This window comes from Centruroides sculpturatus, unplaced genomic scaffold, assembly GCF_000671375.1.
Source record: "Centruroides sculpturatus isolate CEXI.00-Female unplaced genomic scaffold, Cexi_2.0 scaffold1372, whole genome shotgun sequence".
NCBI classification, from domain to species: Eukaryota; Metazoa; Arthropoda; class Arachnida; order Scorpiones; family Buthidae; genus Centruroides; species Centruroides sculpturatus.
Window position 1 is genome coordinate 132,482 of NW_019385638.1, and position 24,047 is coordinate 156,528.

At 30.4% G+C, this 24,047-nt stretch overlaps 2 protein-coding genes across 2 annotated transcripts in view; one reads left to right on the top strand and one right to left on the bottom strand.

The window, feature by feature from the left end:
- Positions 1-396: 396 nt before the first annotated feature.
- LOC111640800 (kappaPI-actitoxin-Avd3d-like) overlaps positions 397-24,047 on the top strand; it is a 28,254-nt gene continuing 4,603 nt past the window's right edge. The window contains exon 1 of the mRNA XM_023386861.1: positions 397-490. Within this exon, the coding sequence (XP_023242629.1) occupies positions 409-490 (82 nt within the window). The 5' untranslated portion in view covers positions 397-408. The remainder of the gene's footprint in view (positions 491-24,047) is intronic.
- On the bottom strand, positions 2,897-9,489 carry LOC111640798 (proton-coupled folate transporter-like). The gene is made up of 6 exons (XM_023386859.1): positions 9,397-9,489; positions 7,428-8,485; positions 7,108-7,347; positions 6,946-7,029; positions 6,719-6,875; positions 2,897-3,057 (listed from the first exon to the last, which is right to left on the bottom strand). The coding sequence occupies exons 2-6, from the start codon at positions 8,356-8,358 to the stop codon at positions 3,009-3,011; spliced, it is 1,461 nt and encodes a 486-aa protein (XP_023242627.1). The 5' UTR covers positions 8,359-8,485; positions 9,397-9,489; the 3' UTR covers positions 2,897-3,008.

Here is a 24,047-nt window from a genome sequence, read left to right on the forward strand (position 1 = left end):
TGGCGTGTACTAAATAGTTAAACGCGATTGTCATTGCGGAGCGCGCGGCTGATTTCAAGGTGCTAAATCTAGCGAAGGGTCAGATGCAGAGGTATGGTTCCTTTGATTTTTTGCTTCTATAGGCATGTTCTACAGCTATTTAAGGTCCCAACAGCGTCATTCATATCTGCATTTGTACCCAGTTTAGAATGTTCAGTTCGCTGTCCCATCAGCGATTCTGCACCAATCTTATTTTTATTTGCTTATCAGGAAATCTAAATAATCTAACATCCAAAGATATATTTTTACAATTTAATTCGGCACAATAACCTATTCTTTCACTTATCGAGCATTTAAATACAGCTGACTCACATGAAACTTCGTATGAGATATACTCTATAGATAAGCCCAAAATGGTCTCTGCTGCAAATGATTACGGGATCGTGTCCAGACCTATCTATACAGTTCTTGATTTTCGAGGGCCAATTTCTATACTCCCCAAACGTCTATGGTAAGTTTGAATATCTCGTTCAAAAGATAATTGTTGTCAATAGAATACGTTTTTATTCTTTCATTATATTATTATTATTTTAATATTTTACTATAAATTTTTTACATTATAATAAAAATTTAATATCGTATTAAAAAATAACTTTTTCAAATTATTGTCTATTTGGCAAATCATATCGAAGGAGCTTGACATTTTCAGTACGGTAGAATAACTAATGTTGACAATGAAGAGATCTAATCGATGTACTCTTACATGGTGAAATTTGACCTATCGACCGGAAGTTTCACCAGATCCTTACAGATAAAGAGAAAGTATTGAGTTTAAAATTTGAGCTTTCTAGATCCAGTAGCTGTTTCTCTATGAGCGTCTGCAGTGACGATGGAAAAAAGAGAATAAAACTTTTTGACGATGCTTGCGCTATTTAATTGCTTATCGGTTACCTCTTAATAGAGAAATCTGAAATTTTTCACTCTACCTAACAAAACAATTATCTATCCAATGAGATATTCAGAATTATCTTATGCCTTTGGGGGCAGAGTAATCGATCCCCAAAAATCGGCAATTCTGATTCCTGTACAAATACTGTCTAAATGCTTCCACATGAAATTTTATTTGATGTGGAAACATTTAGAGATTAAAACATCCCTCTTCAAGAGGGAATTCTCTAGTTTTTGCATAAGTTATACACCACTGATATCATAGTTCGCTTCTCATACAGTTTTGCCCAGAAACTGTATGAGAAGCAAACTGTGTAAAAATCCCAGAAACATTCTAGTTTTAATATCTATACGTTAAGCTTGTTTTAGCTGTTTTTGTGGTTACTTCTCCAATGTTAACGTCTTTACAATCCACCATGAAAACAACAGTTTCTTATGGTTACCGTAAAAAGCTGTTGATAGTGAAGCATAATGAAGAAAATATTGATATCATATTTACAAATAAGTAATTAAATATGAATTCAACCAAAGATATTCGTCGCGTGTTCTTATGTTAATCATTGATTAGGAAGATACTGTATAAGTTATATAATGAACAGCAATAGATGTCATTATATCCAAAACAGAAATATAAAAGTAATATAATCGTTTATATGTATGATACAAATATTATAATATATATATAGCATAAAGAGATATGTCTATAATTAATTCTTACAAGATTCATAATATAGAATTGTTTATGTCGCCAATTTATTTTATATAACTTAATATACATATATATTAAGTCTATCGGTTTTTATAGCACGAAAAATTATTTTGCTATACTTATAAAATGTAAATAACTTAATAGAACAGAGCATTTACATTACCTAAAGGATTACTTCTTGGCGGTTGAAGTTATTATAATAGTTATTATAATAATTATAAAACTCGTTCATTGTCATAAAATTTCGGATCTGTCACCCACAAAGTGATCTTGCAAGCCAATAATCCAATTCTTATTAGTTAGTCCTTTATACAAATCTTCATTCTTAAACAATCTGCACCAAAGTTCGTATGAGTATTACTTAGTCCCTGGAATCGACATTAAGCTATACATTACCCCAAAATATTGAGGTAGTATATTGATTCCGTATCATTTACGTGTAGCGTCATTTGTTGACAAAAAAATTAAGCAAATGCTAATTATTGTTGGTTTGTTTATAATAAATTGTTGGTTTTTGTTCGGATTGTTGGAATCAGGACAATAAATGAACATTTTAGTTACTAGGACCCTTGTTTTTATTCTCCTCAAAACCCAAGATACGTGGGGCATACGTCGCTAGTACATATAATTTTACGAATGAAGAATTAAATGTACAGGTATACAATAAATACAGTGATATTATTCTTTCTAACAACAGAAAATAAAGTAGAAAAACACGGTAGACATTTTCTAAACCTTCGATTTAACTAAAACATTTACCGATAAACAATTTTAACTACAGTAAAGTAATAAAGAAAGGTTTCTTTATTACTTTATTATAATTGTATAAATTATTTATATGCCATTAAATAGAACAAATTACTGCAGTTTATTACGAGAAAATAAATCGTCCATAAAATTTGCTTTGAAATTTACTTCTTTGTCCTGATTTTTAGAACAATAGAAAAGTGTTAAGTAACGAGGTCAAAGTACTGTATTTAGCAAGTAAATTGTAAACATTTGAATGATAAACTACAATTGAAATATTACAATCATTTTATATTTAATCTTCAATCGCACGCGTAAGTCCTTCACGCTAATCACGATAATGGTTTAATACATAGAAACTTTATTGTTTCTATGTATTAAACCATTATCGTGCCATCTTTTAAACAAATATATATAATTTATTTCAACGTATTCCTCCCATATACTCAATTTAAGTAACTTATACAAAATAATTTATACAGTTTATAACAAATTTATTAGCAAATAACATAAAAATTTAAGATATAAAAATATTCATAAATTTATTATTAATTTTATCTCACTTTTAATATTTTATTAAGGACTTTTTTCTGTTTCATGCCTTTTTTCCTAGAATTTCTTCCGGTTAATCTTCAAGTAATTCATTAACGAGATTCTTCTTTTTACCGATCCACCTTGTATATATAATTATATATATATATAAATTTTAAATTAATTAACAAACTTTCTTTTCATAATTTATTTTATTATGCTTGATACACTATTAAATAGTTAAATGTTAAGGATTAAAAATTATATCTAATCAGTGGTTTTATAATGCAATAGAGTTTGTTCCAAAAGTCAGTCAAGTTGCTTTCTTATTCAAATGTTTAGTCATATTTTTTCATGTTATCAAGAAATTTTGTAAGTAAAAATCACGTTCCTGCGGCTGGAATATACAAACTAAATCAATGTTAACTGACTTTTAGGCTATTATATTTGCCCAAACCTTAACCTTATATCTCTCTATATATATATTATAATGAAAGAAAAGCTAATAACTGAAGTGAATGCCAACTTCTGGGTATGTAAACATTAATCAAAACTTCATATTTTGCTATGGTAATTCTTCTGATAGATGATAGTAAGGTAAACTAAATGATGATTATAATTCAAGAGCAGATGCTCAGAGTTCTCTATACGAAGCTAATTCTACAAAATTCAATCAAATTTAATATACATACTGTCCTGAGTATGCAGTTTCGATTTTCGAAAAAAGTTTATTTCCGAATCAGTCACTGGGGCAAAATTTGGCGCTTTTATTTTCCTGAAGTGTATAATTAGGTGCGTTTTCTATCAAAATTCTGGTATAAAACCTTGCAAATTCTTCCGCCTTCGAGTGTATTTTGAGGTGAATGCATTTTTTTTTAGAGCATGGAGATGAAAAATACAGAGCCATACCTCTGATGTAATCGTCGATTCTACATTTCAGATATGAAATTGGAATAAAATTATTTCAGTTTGTTTACTAACTCCCGAAATTCATCAGTAAAACTTTGTACATGAACATTAAGGAGACAGAAGCGAAAAACTAGTACCCAGCGGCTAAATTTTGAAGTTGGGAGAAAATAGCTTTTATATAAATTTCGTTTCATACGGTTTTATTCAACAATGTATTTTTAATCCAGAACGAACAATTATTTATTGTGACTTCATCACAATGTCATGCTGCAATTTTTAATCATATTTTTTTTAAATGTATTTAATTTGAAATATATGCTCACCACCTCAAATTAGTAGTGTCTTGCCCTTGTACATCATACTTTTCCTGTTATCAATAGAGTCGTGCTAGGTATCCATCTAACTCCATTCGGAGGAACATTTTGAATTGAAATGACGTGACTTTCGGTGCAAAACGGAAGTACTGTACATAATCGGGGCCTCTTGCATCTACTCTTTTCACATCTGGTCTCGTCTTTCATCTCACTCCGATCTTGAGCTGAAGGAAAGACGGACAGACGGACGACAGTAAGAATTTATAGGTCTACAATGTTTTCAAAATTGCAGCCGTATGGATTAATAAAAAGCGTTCATGACAATAGTGTTTTAGAATAGAATTATAGTTTTCATGCAATACTTCATTGTAGAAAACCCGATCGCTCTTGCCTCATTTACATATAGTAGGTTCACAAATGTAGGCTACCAACCGCAATAATGTATTAAACATACAAATAAACATACACTAGGAAAAAAAATTATATATTTACCTATATATGTACAATCTTTTCCTAGTGTAAATTAAAAAATAAATGTAGTATATTACTAAACAAATTTTTTAAAATGTATTTTTGAAATTTCTAAAAATATTCTGATACAAAAATTATTTACAGTAGACCCCCTATAACGTTGTAGATACGTTCCTCGTTATACGAATTTCGCGTTGTAGGAATCCTTAAATACGTGAGCCAATCACAGCCCGACACGTGTGAAGTTTACGGACTACGGCTGTTTGAAAGGTTTTCTTCCATAAAATTACTATTCTAGACTAATTCGACTCAACATTTCCAAAATACGTATATTTTTGGGGGGGAATAATCCGTATAAACTACGCTATAAACAAAAAATTGCAGGATTACTTACCGAGTGTGCACCGTTCGACGTCGCCATTGCTCAAGCTTGTTTTCGTCGCGGAGCAACGCACCAAACCGCGGCCGCGATTTCTTATAAGTTATTTTTCTGCGAAAACTTCGTTGAACTTTGGAGACATCATTAATATAAATAACTTTTATGGCCGTTGAATAAGAAATGTTTCTTTCACAAGAAATGTATAAAATTACAGTACTGTATTAGACTTACGGTACCTAATTTACATACTGTACAGACGATAGTAAACAACTTACTCGCCTAAACTCTACATAGCGTGGCGCTGGACGGCAGAAAGTATATATATAATTATAATAAAGTTACAATAAATTAAGTTAATATATAATTATATATACAGTACCTAATTTATATATAATTAATATATAATTATATGTACAGTACCTAATTTATATATAATTTATATATAATACTGTACAGACGATAGTAAACTCAATTTACCCGCCTAAATTCTCCGTAGCGTGGCGCTGGACGGCGGAAAGTAGTTCGGCTGCCCGATGACGTTTTACCGAATTATAGGAGTTTTTTTACCAGGTTTGTACAGATATCGTAGCAATTTTTTCGCCGTCTTATAGGAATCGTAATTATAGGAACCCGTGTTATAGGGGTCTACTGTATACCATTATGAACTTGTAATTGCCATTTCTATGTGACTGCACGTCTATCAGATTGACTTGAAATCTTGAGTTTAACTCCGAACTGGCCATTGGTTTCACAATACCTTGTTTAGATGCATTATGTTTCATTTGACATTGTTTACATAAATTTAAATACAACGTTACAACTTTATACGTAGCATTCTTGTATTTAACTTGCAATTCTTTTAGCATACGTGTTTTTCCTCCGTGACCTATTTTCATATGAGTTTCGGATAGTAGTATACTGAACAATTCATTATTGATAACATAATACTGTATATTCGTTTCTCCTGGTTTTAATGGTAGTATTAACTTCTCATCGTCATTAATTTTTAAAATGTCAAAACGTTTTAATCGTCTGTAATCCAAAGGTGAAATGCACTTAGTTTTAGCAAAAATCACTTCAGAAAGTATTTCAGAGTACTTTTCTTGAGAAAAATAAAAACAATTGTCTTCTCGTTTAATTGCAATTAATGCACGTAACTTCAAAAAAAGTTCATGGTTCTCTGCGGTAGCCATTCAATATAAATTAGGGAACCGGATAAAAAATAAAAATTAATCAAACGTTGCACGCACCAGCAAACCATTCATAAGACTGACAAACAGCAGAGTATTCGAGAATATAACAAATAGATGCCACGTGACCTTAATCGCGGCAGAGGATTTGGCAAAAGAGAACAAAGGATTTGGCATTCTTGTCGCTTCTCTCTGGCTGTGTCTTTTCGGCTTGTCGTTTAGACCTCCACCAGAGCTTATCATGTCGACATATACCAGCGATGGTTCGAATGTATAATAATATAACCAAATATTCGATCTTTCACCGACGTATTTCGTATGTGTTGACATTCACCAGAGAATATTCTCTAATTTCGGTCTTTTATGATAACATATATTGTATATATAAACGATAGTTTTGGCAAACTTTAATTGGTGTATTCAAATTTAAACTGACCAATAGTGTACGGTTCGTGCACAACACGAAATCATATATAATCGCTCAATTCTAAATGCTTTACATAAGCATAATCCTATTACATAAATACAATAATTTACTTACGGAAACACAACAATTGGAAATATGATGATGGCGCCTGTTATTATATATGCCATACCAGTAAAGACGTGAATGGTAGCATTAAAGATTTGAGTAAATATTAAATTACCAATAACAGGAACTAGAGATTCGCAAGACGATAAAAATGCAAAGATTTTACCTGAAAAAGAAAATATTTTACTTACTAAACTTTAAAATTCCTAATATATTTCATCAACTTTATGAAATACCTAACTCTTCTTCGGATACAATTTTAGAGAGTCTGGCTCTCACTGCTAACAAACCCATAGTGCCAAATATACCGAAGGCGTTACCTATGCAAAAAGTCCTAGTTAATATATAGATTTTTATTCTATAATAACAAATATAAAAATAAAAGTACACATTTTAACCTAAATAGTAGATCCATGTTTTGTATGCAAATCCTTTAACGATATCTGATGAAAATGTGGAAATACTACCAATTATACCCAGGCAATAATCTTTCATTTTGAAAATTTTTACGAGTAGAGGTACAGAGAAAACGACGACGAAGATTCCAGCAGTAATAAATGAAGAAGTGACATTAGAATAAGTAGTTACGTCCCAATTGTACATTTCCTTGGCAAAGTAAAATGCAAATCCGCTCATAGCTACAACAATTATAAAAATGTTAACTTTTTATATTTATAATTTAAATACGACTAAAATTGTTTAAATAACACGTACTAACCTGTATAATTGGAGATCAAAGCGCACATTGAACCTATCAATAAGAAAATTTCCAATCTAGTTCCGTTCGGCCGAGGCTTCGTTACTGCATCATAACTTTCTTTAAAGTTTTGGAAAGAGAATAAATCACAAACAATTTTACCGTTCAAAGCATTTCGTAAGTTTCTACTGTCTTTAACAACTATAATTAACCACATTATAGCCATTACTTGCGAAACTATTCCTATTATATACACGTATATATAACCATACTTCTTATAAACCATTCCACCAATAAATGTGCCAAGTGGAATACCCACACCATACGCTAATTCTAGGAGTGCATATTTTATGGTTCTTTGTTTCTTGGTGGTTTGATCGGAGATTAAACTGTACATACACATCAAGGTTACTGTGAAACCTCCAACCATCCAATATAACGGGGCGTCAAAATAAATTATATTTAATATAATACCAACGTTTTCCAATCCTAAACCAATTATTGCCAATATCACGGGCAATTTTCTTCCATATTTGTCACTCCAAGGTCCTATAACCATAGAAAAGAATACCGCTGGAACAGTTCGTATTAATGTGTTATATAGGTTATAGTTGTCTGCAGTCGTTTCTACCTTTTCTCTCTCCTTCGTATAATTATCAATATTATTACACACATTAGCAGAAAATCCGTAAATATTCAGACAAGCTTTATCTATAAAGATATTTTGTGAGCATACACCTCCCACGACATAAGAAAACATGAAGAGAGCCATAAACGGTTCGATTGTTATGCTTTTAAGAAAACGTGAACATGTGAATTTATCTGTTTGTTCAGACATTTGAACTGGCGGTATAAGTGGAGTCGATTCTTCCTCTTTCCAATTTGTGTCTGATAATACAGGTTCGTCCATTTCATCTACAATAGTCATTTTGCTCAATGATGTTTTTTCCATATTAAATAATAGAAACAGTTAGAAGAAAAGCAATAAATTGTTCTATTGTTCCTTTCAATAGACAACTGTATGTTATATTTGGAAAAAGTAAACAATAGTTTGCAGCATTGTTTTATAATTTTCAAACCTGTAAAAAAGTATTTACTTGGATAAATTTCTAGCAGTAAAATATCACGTTATATTAATTATACGAAATTTACTTTTAAGTGTCTTACCTCATAATGATTTTCCATTTTTTTTTTTGTTCGTTTTTATGTCATTTAAATTTATTACTCAATCAAATTTTGCAAAATCGCATTTTTTTAAATGTTAAAATATTATTTCTATAATAATAATAATATTGACAATAACTTGAGAGTCCAGCTACACTTATCAGGTTACCTGTTTTAATATTGTACATATACTCGTGTAACCTGAAAAATTGTACGAGTTTCTATAATAAGACGGATCAACATCGGACGGCCGAATTGGTTATAAACGCTACCGCTATTAGAGACTCAGGTAAAACATTTTAGGGAGTTTTCCAGGGTGATATTTCCCTAAGTCGTCGGTCCCCGCTCCTGATCGTCCGATCTCCACCTCTCTGAGCCTGGCCGAACCCACGATGAATACAAAAAATTGTAGTTCTGGCCTCTTATTTCTCAAAGAACAAATGAACTTAAGAAATATTAGATTAAACATTTCTATTATAAAAAACACAACTAAAATACCTTAATATTAAATATTTTATGCATTAAATTAATTTTTTAAGTTATTATTTAACTCTGCATTAAAGTTATTTATTAAACAACAGGTGTGTAATGTGACATTATTAAGTACACGTACTACAAAAGTCAGCTTAATAGCTTATTGTTTTACAAAATAAAACGAATAATTTAGATTTCATAGCTGCATTAAGCAATTCTTTCCTGTTATAAAAGCCAGCAAAAACATTTTACATCTTGCAAAAATTGCGAAAAAACAGAAATATTAACCGATATTATAATGCATATAGAACCCTTAAAATGATTATAAACATTTCTATTTATTTAAACTTACTTGTAAACGTTTATCTCACTGCATAATTCTGTTCTGCATGGAATGACAACTGCTGCAGTTTCTATCACTTTCCGTCCGAGTCATGATTAACAATCGAACACGTGACCAACACCCTTGGTACGATTCAATCGACGTATATAATTATACATCTGTAAATAAATGTAAATATAGCAACGTCAGATATATATTAAATATTTTTAGTTTAGGTGTAAACCAAATACGAAAGAATGTTTTATTATTCTTTGATTAAAATTATAGTAAAATTTTCAATTAATTGTATATATTAGATAAGAGCAGTATTAGTAAAATATTTTCAGTAATTTAAAACATGAGTTATTTCTTATAGTTGTGAGTTAAAATGTTATATATTGATATATAAAGAAAATCGAAACAACTAGTAATTTCTGTAAATAGATTCAAAACCAAAATGGTAGATAAGCGACACTTAGTAATTTGTTTAATCACTTAGAAGTATTGTCACTATTAATAAATATTAAATTTGTAAAATTATTATTAACCCGTCGGCACGCGCCTAGTGCCGATTAGGCACTAATCGATTTTTAATTAGTTCGTGTAAAAATTCTTATGGTGTGAAAAATCTGAAAAAATTATTACCTGTCTAATTTTTCTTTAATTTTACGATGCGCAATTCAGTTTTTGCTTAAAGCGTCTCATTATTTTTATTTAATTATTGGTGCCGAATCGGCACTATGGCGCGCGTGATCTCGGATTTCAATTTTCAAATTTCCCGCCAGTCGCTGTTACTAAAAATAGCTGCAGCTACGGCGCGCGCTTCTTCGCTTATAATCGCGTTATTATAAAGCGAATAACTTCTAAAAAACTGAAATTTGACCGAAAATAATTTAATTTCTTTCATTGGTATTTTTTAATCATTTTATAAAGTTTTATGACACCATCACATTTCCCTGAGTGGAAGTAACCAATTTGTTAACCATTTGACCCTCGGCTGACAGAGAAGGAAGTTTTTGAAAACAAAGTAATAGAGCGTTTAGCAGTTTGTTGTTTTTCACAGTGGAAGACTAGTAAGTTTATATAATAGACTCTAGTAAGACTTATTAGAGTCTATTATTTTCCAGAGAATAAATAATAGAGTTGAAAAATAGCACAATTCCGTGAAATTTAACAAATCTGATGTCAATAAAGGAAAGTTGAAGTTATTTATAGTGAGTTGATATTTTATAAGTTTAGTTTTTGCATTTATAAATCAAATTTTAAAAAATATAAATTTTTTATTTAAATAAATTTAAATAAAAAAATAGAATTTTTATTATTTAAATATAAATTCTATATTTTAACAAGTATTTTATACTGTTAGATAGTAGAGAAATCGAGTATTTAAGCATTTACTGTATATCAGTAAAAATAAAAAAATTGCGTTAATTTGGTTTATATATTTTGCCGTTACATTGCGCATGTAAGCTTTAAACTACAGTCAGAAATATATATTATTTTTATATGAATTTATTAATTATAATAAACATACATTATGTCTAAAATTTAATTAAAATAGCACTCTCTAATTAACATCTTAAATGAAGAAGTAATTAAATCGGGTCCCGCCGCCATCTTAAATAACGCGCGACGGTAAATAATCGATTTTGAGCGCGTCGCGTTGAATCAAATTAAATAATTTATAAAAATTAAAATAATAAGTATGTTTACAAAATAATTGACTATATCTATTCGCAATAGTACTGTAAAACACATCGTACTTATAGTTTAGCATTTCTGATAACAATTAATTAATTTTTGAATTTTTTTATATTTTATATATAAAATGCGAATAAAAAAACATAAATGCGTAAAACTTAATTTAAAAAATATCTGCAACTTCAGAAAACACATATATATTATAATCTATCAAAAAAAGTTAGTTAATAATAATTAAAATCGAGAAAAAAAATAAAACTTTCGAGGTAAAATAATTTCTGTGGTAAAAAGTGAGGTAAGCGATCACGTGACGCCCGTCTCCCCATCGTCTATAACCAAAACGGCCGAGGGTGAAATAAAAGCGAAAACATCAGTAGAAGTAAAAACAAACATCGGCGCGTATCTAGGACTATATATTTGAACGGGAGCGAAGATGAAACACGACACTTTGTAATTTATGATAATTACCTTCTAATATTAAAAAATTAAAATCATCAAAAAATTATAACAAAATTAAAATTTTTTGACTAAACTCGACTACAAACATATCTTAGAACTGGATTAAAGTAAAAGTACCCGTTTTTCGACGCTAAATTTTTATTAATTAATTTTTTAATTTGGTGCTTAATTGACCGAGCGCGCGTAATTTTTATTTGACGGGGCACGCGCGTGCCGACGGGTTAAACTGTTATTTGGAGTATTTTATTAGAATATTTGTTTTTGAATCTGAAATTAGAATGACTTCATCACAATGCCTGGCTGAAATTTTTAATCATATTTTTAATTTAGTTAATTTAAAACGTATGCTCTTTACCTTAACCTTTCAACAGTGGAGTAGTCAGACGTGGCGCTACCACGTCTGACTACTCCATTGTTGAAAGGTCGCTTGTGGAGAAAAGCGTGGGAAATTTTTTACGAATTTTCCCACGCGTTTTTCTCGTTTCCCTTCTGGAAAAAAATTTTTAAACAGTTACTTCTAGTAAAGAAAAAATCTTTATTGTCACATAATTCTTTTTTATGTGAATATTTTTTCGCGGTAATTTTTGTTTAAATTTTTTTTTTTAAATTTATATTAAATAGTCTTATGATTTTCTATCCATCACGATTTTTTCAAAAGTTTTCAATTTATTTTCAATTTTATATAATTTTTTTAAAGTTTCATGCATTTAAGTCATGACGATTTTTTCCAACCTGCGAATCAAATTCAAGAAAATGTAATTGACAGTTAACGAATTTCATCCACGATTATAGATGACGTAACGGTTGTTATGTTTACAACTACAGTAATACTTCAACTTACGCTAATCCGACTTACGCGAACCCGGAGTTACGCGATTTTCAAATCTCGTCCATTCGTCTTTTGTTTGAGCGCCACGCAACTCTTGATTACTCACTCCCCCATACTATTGTTCGGCTTACATGTTCGGACGTGTCGCGCGGAATCGACACATAGCTACAATTTATTTTGTGTTAGGCTATTTATTTCTGTGTTTGTTATATAATATCTACGGGGACTTGAGAGACTCTATGTGGTAATTTCTTGTAACCGTGAACGAATCAAAAGACGAGATAAGATTAACGAGAACATTTATTAGCTTATATACAACCGATTTGGATTTTGCACAAATTGCGAAATTATAATCCGACTTACGCGAATTCGACTTAAACAGTTATCGCTCGGTCCCACCTATCGCGTAAGTTCGGGGTATTACTGTAGACGTCTGGCGAGCTAACCCCCCCCCAGACTGTAAAGTGGGTGAAGGTTGTCTCGTGTTCTACTTTTCTTTCTGTAGCATATTCTGAAACAAGTTCTAAATTTGCAGTAAAATTTCCACCTTATATCCATTAGAAACAGCGCAAAATGTATTCATTTACGAAATAAAAATTTATCGCAGTGAACTTCGAAAAAAATGAGAAACACTAAGCCGAACTCTACGAAATCTGGTGGGAACTGATGCTTATGTCATAAGCTGAAAATGTCACCTGGCATTGAAACTTTCCTGCTAAACACTAAAAATTTTATATAATTATTTTATTAACCCAGTCAAATTTAAATAATATAAAATGTCTAGATCTGTTTAATAAATGCACTATTACAAATATGCAANTTTATATTATCAATAGTTATAATAGATATCTTATTTTCACTTTTAAAAACAAACTAAGCCAGAACAAACAGACGATCGCAGATATGACTATCAAGGACATTCTGTAATTCTTTTTAAATTTTTAATAATTCACTCAAAGATTTTAAATGTTGCTTTTATGTATTCACAAATATTTATTTGCCCAACTTGGTTTAAAATTTGTACAAACTGATTTTGTACATTTCACAATTTACGTTCATTTCCACATAAATGAGTCTGAAGGAAAGCGGAAACGGAACCTACGTCAACTTCTCTAGAGATGTATTAGTGATACCAGTTCTAATGTGATTTTGAAGTTGCTGTTCAATGAACTGCTTTTTGAAATGTTTAAACACGCTTCGTAAAAGTAATAGTTTTGATAATCAATAAAGAGCGAAAAGTTGGTATAAAAAGCGACTTTTAAATTTTTGTTTTTCAATGTTTAGCAAATTTGTAAATGAAGCCAGAATCTGATGTAAGCAGCGAGGAAAAATGTTCATATTCGAAATAGTGTTATAGATGCTTGTATAATTTATCTAAACACTACATTTTACATATATTTTTTGTAAATATTTCTTTTATCAAATAAAATAATTTGTACATCTTGTAAGTTGAATGATTATGCAAATTACATATAAAAAAATCACTGCGCAAAATCTCCCGCGAACCATGGGATGACTGTAACGTCACGTGGCATTGAAACTTTCCTGCTAAACACTAAAAATTTTATATAATTATTTTATTAACCCAGTCAAATTTAAATAATATAAAATGTCTAGATCTGTTTAATAAATGCACTATTACAAATATGCAAATTAGATTTGAAACAATCACTGAGCAAAATCTCTCACCAAGTTGTTAAATATAGAACGATCACGTGACTAAAAGCTAACACCAAGAAATACGAAAAAATATGTTTAAAATTTAATGTTTCTGTACAAATTAGTAAATTGTAATAACAAATTTCATCAAGAGAATAATTTTCAGCTTACATAAACTGTACTGTACAATAAATGATTGTTTCTTCGAAAGAAGTCGATATACACGAATAAATAATACAGTAGAGCGTCGTTTATCCGAATCAATTAGGGACTGGTGTTGTTCGGATAACTTATATTTCGGATAACCGATTATATGCCAAAAAAAATATTAACCTATCCCGTGTTGTAATTTTTCTCCGTTGCGTGTCGCTTCGCGTTGAATTTTCGTCGATGTTAAACCTAACGTAAACTTTTTAAAATAATAATCGTGGCTATTGTATTGTTAAAAATGATTTTTTTATGTTTTACAAATTGAAAAATATAAAAACAAATAAAAATTATGCTTTAGGCCGACCGGAATTCTTTCGGATAACCGACTTTCGGATAAACGACGCTCTACTGTAATTATTTAATAATGCTTTTATCTATTTTAAGTCGATATTGTAAAAATTAAACTACAGTGGTGCCTCGTACAACGTACTTAATCCGTTCCAGGTGCACGTCCGTTAAGTGAAACGTCCGTTATACGAAACGCATTTTCCCATAGAAATACATGTTAAAACATATAATTCGTTCCGCAGCATAAAATAACCGTACTGTACCATAAAAAATGAAAATGGAGCAGACACCAATTATGCCGGGTAGTCAGATGTTGTGAGGAGGAGGTGGAAGAACACTTTCTTTACACATTCATACAGATACAGACTTTTTACACATTGCAGCGGGTCTTTTTTTATTGTTTTTTAATCGGAGTCAGATTCAGGAGAGGCTACCGGAACTTGCAGGGTCAACTTCTCTTGTTCCATCCTTTGTTTTTTGCCCGCTGGCTTCTTGAAAAACATGACCAAGGTGGTCTGTTTCTCTTTCTTCTTTAACACCTGTCGGAAATGACGGACAAAGGTGTCATCGTAGAGATCATTGATCCTGTTGGCCTCAGCTCTGTTTGGATAATGAGTGTTGGTAAACTCCTGAACCTCTCCCCATTCGACAAGAAAGTTTTTGTCAACTTTCACTCCTGATGATTTCTTGCTTTGTTTCAATTGAAATCACCTTTCTGTTTTTTTAGAAGCCATGATGCATTATAAATGACTTAACTTGCCAGATTATATGATACGAATAATTCTTTATTAATTAAGATCACTAAACACTTCTACGAGCTACTCTCGCTCCGTTTGTTTTTTACAACCTCTTTTCGTCCCGCCACCTCGGCATCTACACAATTACATTTCGTTTATTTGAATCGTCAACATATACTGTATTACATTACATTTAATGTTTATTTAAATCATCAACATATATTACATTACATTTCTACTTCAGATATACTAATAATACATTCTAATAATACTAATATATCCTAAAAATAGCAGATTGTCATTGGCAACGGCAAAAGAGTGGAAACATCATTCGCACTTGTTCGTAAAAAGTTCATCGTTCGTCTCACGTAACTGCCGAACGGAAAGTCCGTTGTTCGCAGCCAGTCCGTTGCTCGAGTCACGTAACGGTCAAACAGAAAGTCCGTTATTCGCAGCGTCCGTTATTCGAGGCACCACTGTATTTAATTTGCCTTTTATTATTTAGAGTTACCCAGTATTTTACTGTAAAATTCAATTTATTCAACAGAAACAAAGATAAGCTATTAAATATAAACAGGACAATACAACAATTTTCACGTAAATTGAGTGTAAATACAGAAAAAACAAATTATATCAAAGATGGGACGAATAGCTCCAACAGAGCTTATGATTCATTGTCATTTTCAGCCTGGTTCTCATTTCCACTGTTTTTTGTTGGTGAAAAGTTAATGTTTTAAGATAAAAGTACATGTTCTTATTGAAGAAAAATAAAAGTATCGAAATACAACACACACAAAAATATTCATGTATGTCGATATTAGAAATGTATATTTTTTCGATATTTGAAATAATATCATCAGAAAAACATTAGATATATGAAATTCAAGGCCATAAACAATTTTTTTCTGTAAAATAAATTATGGATTAAACAGGTTTATTTACAAAAATGCAATAGCAAATAACTGACGTTAAATATACAGTGGTATGCTTTTTATGTGAGAGTATCTGCATTTACAAATTAACAGAATTTTCAGTTTTTATTCAAATTATTATGCTATAATCTAGGAAACTATGTTTAATACATAATACCTACTACAGAAATGGTAATAAAGGAACGTCAGTCATTGTAAATAATGTATTATTGAAAGTTTTATTCATATAGATAATTAATTTTATCAAGAAACATTTCTCTAGAAGAAAATTGTCGATATTTCATGTAAATATAAGTAAATTTTATTATAATTTAGATAAAAACACATTTTTTTCCCACGTATGGTTTCTTCTCCTCCCTCTTACTCTTGAACTTGAAACATTCCATTTCATAATTTGATGCAATAATAACGTTTAAAATGACTTTTAAATAAAATAATAATACTTAAAGTAGATTAATATATATTGTCATGGGTCTCAGGTGTATTCATAAAAAAGTAATAATCGATATAATAATACTTTGTCACATGCTCCATGTGTTAAAGTTTGCAGCTGTAATTAAAGGTAATATATAAGGAAACAAAAATGTTTATATTATAAATAGTTATAATAGATATCTTATTTTCACTTTTAAAAACAAACTAAGCCAGAACAAACAGACGATCGCAGATATGACTATCAAGAACATTCTGTAATTCTTTTTAAATTTTTAATAATTCACTCAAAGATTTTAAATGTTGCTTTTATGTATTCACAAATATTTATTTGCCCAACTTGGTTTAAAATTTGTACAAACTGATTTTGTACATTTCACAATTTACGTTCATTTCCACATAAATGAGTCTGAAGGAAAGCGGAAACGGAACCTACGTCAACTTCTCTAGAGATGTATTAGTGATACCAGTTCTAATGTGATTTTGAAGTTGCTGTTCAATGAACTGCTTTTTGAAATGTTTAAACACGCTTCGTAAAAGTAATAGTTTTGATAATCAATAAAGAGCGAAAAGTTGGTATAAGAAGNTGACCCTCTGCTGTATTTTCCCATCTGTCGATCTTTTACCATCAAAATTTAATAGCACCAATTCCCTTAATACTCAAACTTTCCTGCAAAATATCAGAAATTTTCGACAAAAGGCACAGGAATTATTAAACTTCAAAGTGAGGGAACAAAATCGTTATTTCAATTCGAAAAGTTTTCTTCTGAACGGGAGATACATAACGGCAGGACTCTGTTGATAACGAATAAAGTATGATGTACAGGGGCAAACACTTCTAAAAAACTCGAGAAACAGGGTGAACATGTCACAATAAATAGAGTTAAGAAATTACTATTCAGAAATGAAAAAAAAATCAATGTGGAAAATACTTAGACTTTTCATATACTTTCACAGGGTTAGACACTTTCCACTCCACACAAGTGTTATATGCTATTTGTGGCAGAAATGGCGTAATAGCGCGTCTGTTTCGCTCTATATCATTGTCCCAGCTTTTCCTGCGCAACTAGGTGAGTGTTCTGCGTATGGAAGAGTGACGTCATTACTATAACTAATAAAAATTTTACAAAACATTAAAATACAGATATAAAAATTACTTTATTTGTAAAGAAAATCAAAATTTATATTTAAAAATTTACAAACATAATTCTGACAATGAAAAAAACAGCAAAAACCGAATAAAATTTACTTATATTTACGTGAAATATCGACAATTTTCTTCTGAGAAATGTTTCTTGATAAAATTAATTATCTATATGAATAAAACTTTCAATAATACATTATTTACAATGACTGACGTACCTTTATTAAATTAGTAGTGGCTTGTCCCTGTACAACATACTTTTCCTTTAATAACAGAGACGTGCCAGTCTTCTAATAACTGTTTTCAGGGAAATTGAAATAACGTGATTTCCTGTGTCTATCGGACGTTCTTATATAGTTAATCGGGGCCTACTGTGCTGAAGGTTTCCTCATTTTGCTTATGTCTTTCATCTAACTGAATAATTTTTTAATATTAAGGAATGACAGACGGATGAACGACAGTGGAAATTTATAGGTCTACAATTTTTTAATTGCGCTCAAAAATCTGATTTATTGATTAGAAGTGTACATTTGCGTGGGTGATTAATTTAACAATAGTCGACGTTACATAAGAAAACTTATTTCTCAATTTTTTTTTATTTTTTTGGATTTATTCTTACTTAATTAATAAAGCTACATACCAACGGAATGCCGAAAATCTATCGGGCTAGTTTAATGCTAATTACTAAATAAATTACGTAACCAATTTGGCACTAGAGGTAAGCGTTAGGCGCCATCTCTTATTAATATTAATAATTATAAATAAATTAATNTTCATCCTCTTTGAAACTTAATAACTCCGCTTTTTATCGAAAATTTCTGAAATTTTGAAGGGAGGTTTGTATGTTAGAGGGATTAATGCTATTAAATTTTGGTGATGAAAGGTCGAGGGGGTGGAGTGATAATAGGGATCGTGTGAAACTTCAATAGGGTCAGACTTAATGACGATTTTACTCATTATTAGCATTTATAACTTTTTTAAATAAAATTATCATCTCTTTCCTGAAAATTAAGCTTTTTGCCATTTTATAATAGTTGAAAATATAAAAAGTTTCGCTACCAAAATTTTAAATTTTGCCGGGAAAGTTGAGCAACTCGTTGCTGGTTTATTTTGTTCATAAATGGTAGAATAGGTCAGAAGAAATTATACATATGTATTTAAAATATTATTTGCGTATTGTTTTTTTGTGTTTTAAGTTTGTCATGATTTGTATAAAACACAGTACTTAAAATATGTGACTGAAGATTAGATCTAAACTTGATAAACTGCATTCGAGATTGTATGTATAATTTTATCATTATTATTGTCACTTACCACTTTCTATTGTCGATAACTCTTTAAAAAAGCAAATAAAATAAAAGACAAAAGCTGAGACTAAAACAGATAAACTTTAAATTAATTATTATTATTTATTTATTTATTTAATAAAAAATATTATCTTGATTCATTATATAAATGCTATTTGAATAATAAATTTTTACTAAATATTTTTAACTTGATATTTGGTTAAATTAATTTTAATTTGTTTATTGTCATCTGTGGGCACATAGAGACTATCTACGAAAAAATGTACGCAATAAAGATGGGTATCGACTGATTAACTATCGATACTTTCTTTATTCTTTGATCAATATAGCGGTTAAAAATTTAAATGTAATAAACGTCTTTAATTTTTGACAGATAATTTTTCTCATTGAAAACGATAATACAACAATAATTGTTAGAAAAAAACTGTCAACGTGTATGCTAGCAACCATTTTGCCTCTTACAGGAAATCATAACCAACAATTAGTTCCACCCAACGAGCTAGAATATATTCATAGAGTAGCTGTGACCGTGGTTACGTATACTATCGACGAATTAGATTATTTTAGTTCGTTGTCTTTATGCAACACAGATGCCACGCTTCCTTAACTAAAAGAAAAATGGCGGACATGCCTTCAATTTTCCTTAAACGTGACTTCAGCCACTCTATATGTATATACATTATATATTCTAGCTCGTTGGTTCGCCTGCATGAATAAAGCAATGTGAGCGTCATCATTTACTGCCCATCACGAATTATGATAATCTGGACCAGTCTAAACCCTTAACTATCCGAATTAATTGAAATCAGATGTTTATAAACTGAAAAAATAAGCTATAATCATTATCTTTTGTAAGAAAAGAACTAAAAAACTAAAACAAAACGAAAGGAAATATTAATTGAAATATTTTATTTTAAATTATTCCTACAATAATAACACAGGTCTACAAATAAAAACTTTTTGTTTCCTTCGGAAATAAAACAAGCTGTTTCTTAATGCTTTCGACTTGTTGAATTCAAAAATGATTATAAAAAACCAGAATTAGCTCAAGTTTACAAGGTACATCAACGTTTAATAAATTGCTTAATATATATCTGAATACATACACATAATGTAATTTTCATTCGAGTTGGAACACAGAAACCATCAGAACACTTTTTGATACGTAAAAACTAAATAAACAGCGAAAGCATAAAATATCCAGAGCATCACTCACATGTATGACACTTATTTACAGACTTCTTATATGAATCTGCAAGTGTTTAACATGTAATGTTCAAGCAGTAGTCTGCTAACATTGCCGGACTCTATTTCTCTAGGTATCACTTTTCCATAGAAGCAATGTCTTGGTGAAAATGTTCCCCATGTTTGTCACTGATAGACCCACAGTTTTCAGGGAAAAGTCAATGTGAAGATGCAAAAAGTGCATGTATGCATTTTCAATGACATGTTGCATCCCATCTTTTCATAACACGACAGCATGTTATTTGTAATTTGTAATTTCTTGTTTGTAATTAGAAGCTTTGTGGTTTTCAAGAAAATTGTTTACCGCCATCCTAAAAGCATTCCAAGCTCCTTTCCAGCACCTATTAGTACGCTATCAAAGGGCGTATTTTTGAGAAGCTTGGAAATCTGTGGACCTACAAATATCCCCTCTAACTTTTGCCTCACTAGTGCTTCGAAATGTCTCTCTAAAAAACTAAATTCTAGGCCATTTCGATCCGTGGTTTTGACAAAGTTTTTCATAAGTCCTATTTTTTATATGCAACGATGGTAGTATGATTGAACTGCATTTTACTAACAGTTCAGAAATAACATTTTATGATCCAGGTTTGAGGGATTTCCTTTATGGTCAGTCTCTCCTTTTGAAATGTGCTACTCGGTCTCTGCTATCCCTCTCACAGAGAAAACAACAGTACTTCATATTTCCCAGCTGAAGTCCAAGTAATAATGCTTTAACTTTGAAATCACAACACACCTTCCATTTATGTTCTTGATAATTTACTTTTGCAAGAAGTTGCTTCATGCTTTTGTATGATTCTTTCATGTACTTTGCATGGCCAATATGAATAGAAAGCTTTCGTTACACAACAATAACAAAATAGCTTTAAGGCTCACCATGGAGGAGTCAATGAAGTCTCCATTCGCATTGTTTGTTGCATATATTGAGAGCTGTCATAAGAATGATTGTTTTCTTTTCTTTCCACAGACATTAAAGAAAATGTACTTTAAGCTGTATAGGAATACATTTCGAGAACTACAGAAAAATGGCAAATTTTCCAAAAATTTGACATATTTGGTTCGAAATCTTAAAAACTAGATCCAAGTTAATGTTTTTATTGCCATATTCATATTCAGCACCCTTGAATTAGTAATATTCAGCTACTTTGGTTTCGGAAGCTTTTTGGCTGTTGACCAGTGTAATTATTAAGAAGAATATCCACTTTATACATTATCTAGCAATTATATCAATAATTGTCTACAGAATTCAATCATTAATGTTTTTTGAAATACGTCTTGCAAAAATTATGTACTGAAGCATACATAAACATAAACTACAGCATAAACATTTAATTAAACATGTGTAATCTATTGAATGTTTATTAGAGATGGTTGAAACTTGTAAATTTTTCTGCGTAAACATCTAATAAAAAAATTACACATTATTCGCTAAAACTAATTAATATGGTAGACATTAAAAGTATGATAAGCTAATATCTATAAATTTTACATAATTCTATAGATATAAGGTGAAATCCACTAAATATTAGGCTACTTTCTTTTTATCTTAAAAGCAAAGTGTATTAAATGTTTTGCTTGTTGTACAATGTAATTAAATATAGTTATTTTATGTAATGATGTAATGTAGGCTATATATTTAAATATTGATAAATGTAATATTAAAAAAACCATGTTTATTTTTATGTTATATGGTTCAAAATTTTCTTGATTTTGAAATAATATGTATTTTAGCCATATCTTGTAATAGTAATAAATCATTATTACTATTACAACATATTAGCTAATTGTTTTTTCTAATAAACTGTAAAATGACTTTTAATGTTAATAAAAGTGTTTACTTCAAATGTTGAATATTATATTTTATTTTATCTTTTTTTTTAACTACAGTATATTAAAGAAATATAAATAGTTAGTCTTGCTTGTATTATTATATAAACTCGATAATAGTGAAATTTTACTCTGTATTAATGTGCGAAGTTTAAGCGAAAAAAATATATACAGCCATATTCGAATAGCTTATTAAAAATAAAGCCTTTGATTACCAAAATTGCTGAATTATAGGAGTCTTGACTCATAATTATTTTTCAAGTGGTATTTTTCAAGTGGTGAAATTTTAATTAATTAATAAATTGTCACAAAACACTTGTGTCCTTAAGACAAATTAAGAGCCATCACAAACTCTATCTGCAAGTAATCATTCTAAATGGATTTGTGTGTCTTATGATGGCAGTTATTTATCTAGCTGGATGTACAGTACATGCATGGCTGGTTACCCATTCTCTTCTCAAATTTTCATTATGTGGAAATGAAAGTAACTGGAACGATTGAATACATCGACAATCTTGATGAATCGTGCTTTCGTGTACATCGCATACAGCTTCAAACCGCTTTTACTCTCTGGTTATTATGTCAACCAAACACTGCACAATATCTACTTGAACTGATTTTATAAAGCATGTCACCAATGAAAAACTAAAAATTGCCAAACCTACACTAACAAGAAGAGGTATCTCAATGGTTACCGTGTGGCAGAATTCAAAAACACGTTATGGAAACTTGTGGATGTATTTTAATGGGGAAATCCTTTAACGCTTCCAAGCAGTAATTTAATTTAAATGACTGAATGCGTTTCCGTTAATTAAACCATTTATCAATATTTTCTTGCTGCTGTAAATATAGAAGCTTCTCGTAATAAAAACACAGATCAAACAAATATACAAAAGAAGATATACAATACATACGACATAATTAAATCGGCTGCTTCAGTTGAGAATTGAATAAGGAAAACAGTTTATAATGTGGAGAAAGTAGTTTATATCACAGTTTACAATAAACAGATTGTCAACGCGTTGATAGTCGCGTTACTTAGAGATACATAGTGCCACCACTATTAAATCTAAAAATCACGTGATGTTATTTCGTGCTTCATAAGTTACGTAATAATGTCACGTGACTTATTGAGCATTTTGTACGGAGTTGCGCATGAGTTTTGAGCAGGATTGCAGGATTCTCTTCTGCAGATTGCCAACGTACTGGCAATCTGCAGAAGAGAAATGCTTCCAGGAAGGACCTTTAAGGGAAACTAGCCTTTATTTAGGTGTTAAAAACGTAAAGAAAACCAGAAAAACTCCACATGGCCAGCCGGTTAGCCAGGCGCAAACCCACCACAACTACCAGTGTTCGGTGGTTTTATCCACATCATCACTGGTGAGCACCATAATTGTTCGAAAATACAGTCATACCCCGGACTTACGCGATAGGTAGGACCGAGCGTTAACCGCGTAAGTCGGGGTATAATTATGCATATAAATACATACAAATTATTTTTAATTGGAACCGGAGACTAAAGAAAACAATAATTTAGAAAAAAATGTTTAATAAAATCTTAGATAATACATATGTATAACAAATTAGGCCTATATTATTTTACAATTTTTCACATTAACTTGATTATCAAACCATAATTTTAACATTGTTTCCATCTCAGCGATAATACCGTGACGTTTACGAATGATGATTGAATTTAAAGATTGAGAATTTTTTGCAGCTTCGAGAATTTTTCTTTACCTTTTATAGTTGTTCTGACCGTCGATTCCGGTAGATCAAACTTCTTTGCCAATTTACAAATTTTCATTTTTGTATCGAAGTCTTTAATAATGTTAACTTTACATTCCAAAGATAAAGTTTTTCTTTTCTTGTTTGATGCAGAAGAATCAGTTCTACTTCGTTTGGATGACATAG

Bases quoted from the DNA above. Each gene is read 5' to 3' on its own strand.
- LOC111640798 (XM_023386859.1), bottom strand. From the start codon at position 8,358: ATGGAAAAAACATCATTGAGCAAAATGACTATTGTAGATGAAATGGAC. The intron at 7,030-7,107 runs GTTAAAATGTGT...CTTTTTGCATAG, and splicing joins AACATGGATCTACTATTTAG to GTAACGCCTTCGGTATATTT. The intron at 3,058-6,718 runs GTAAGTAAATTA...TATATATACAAG, and splicing joins TTTCCAATTGTTGTGTTTCC to GTGGATCGGTAAAAAGAAGA.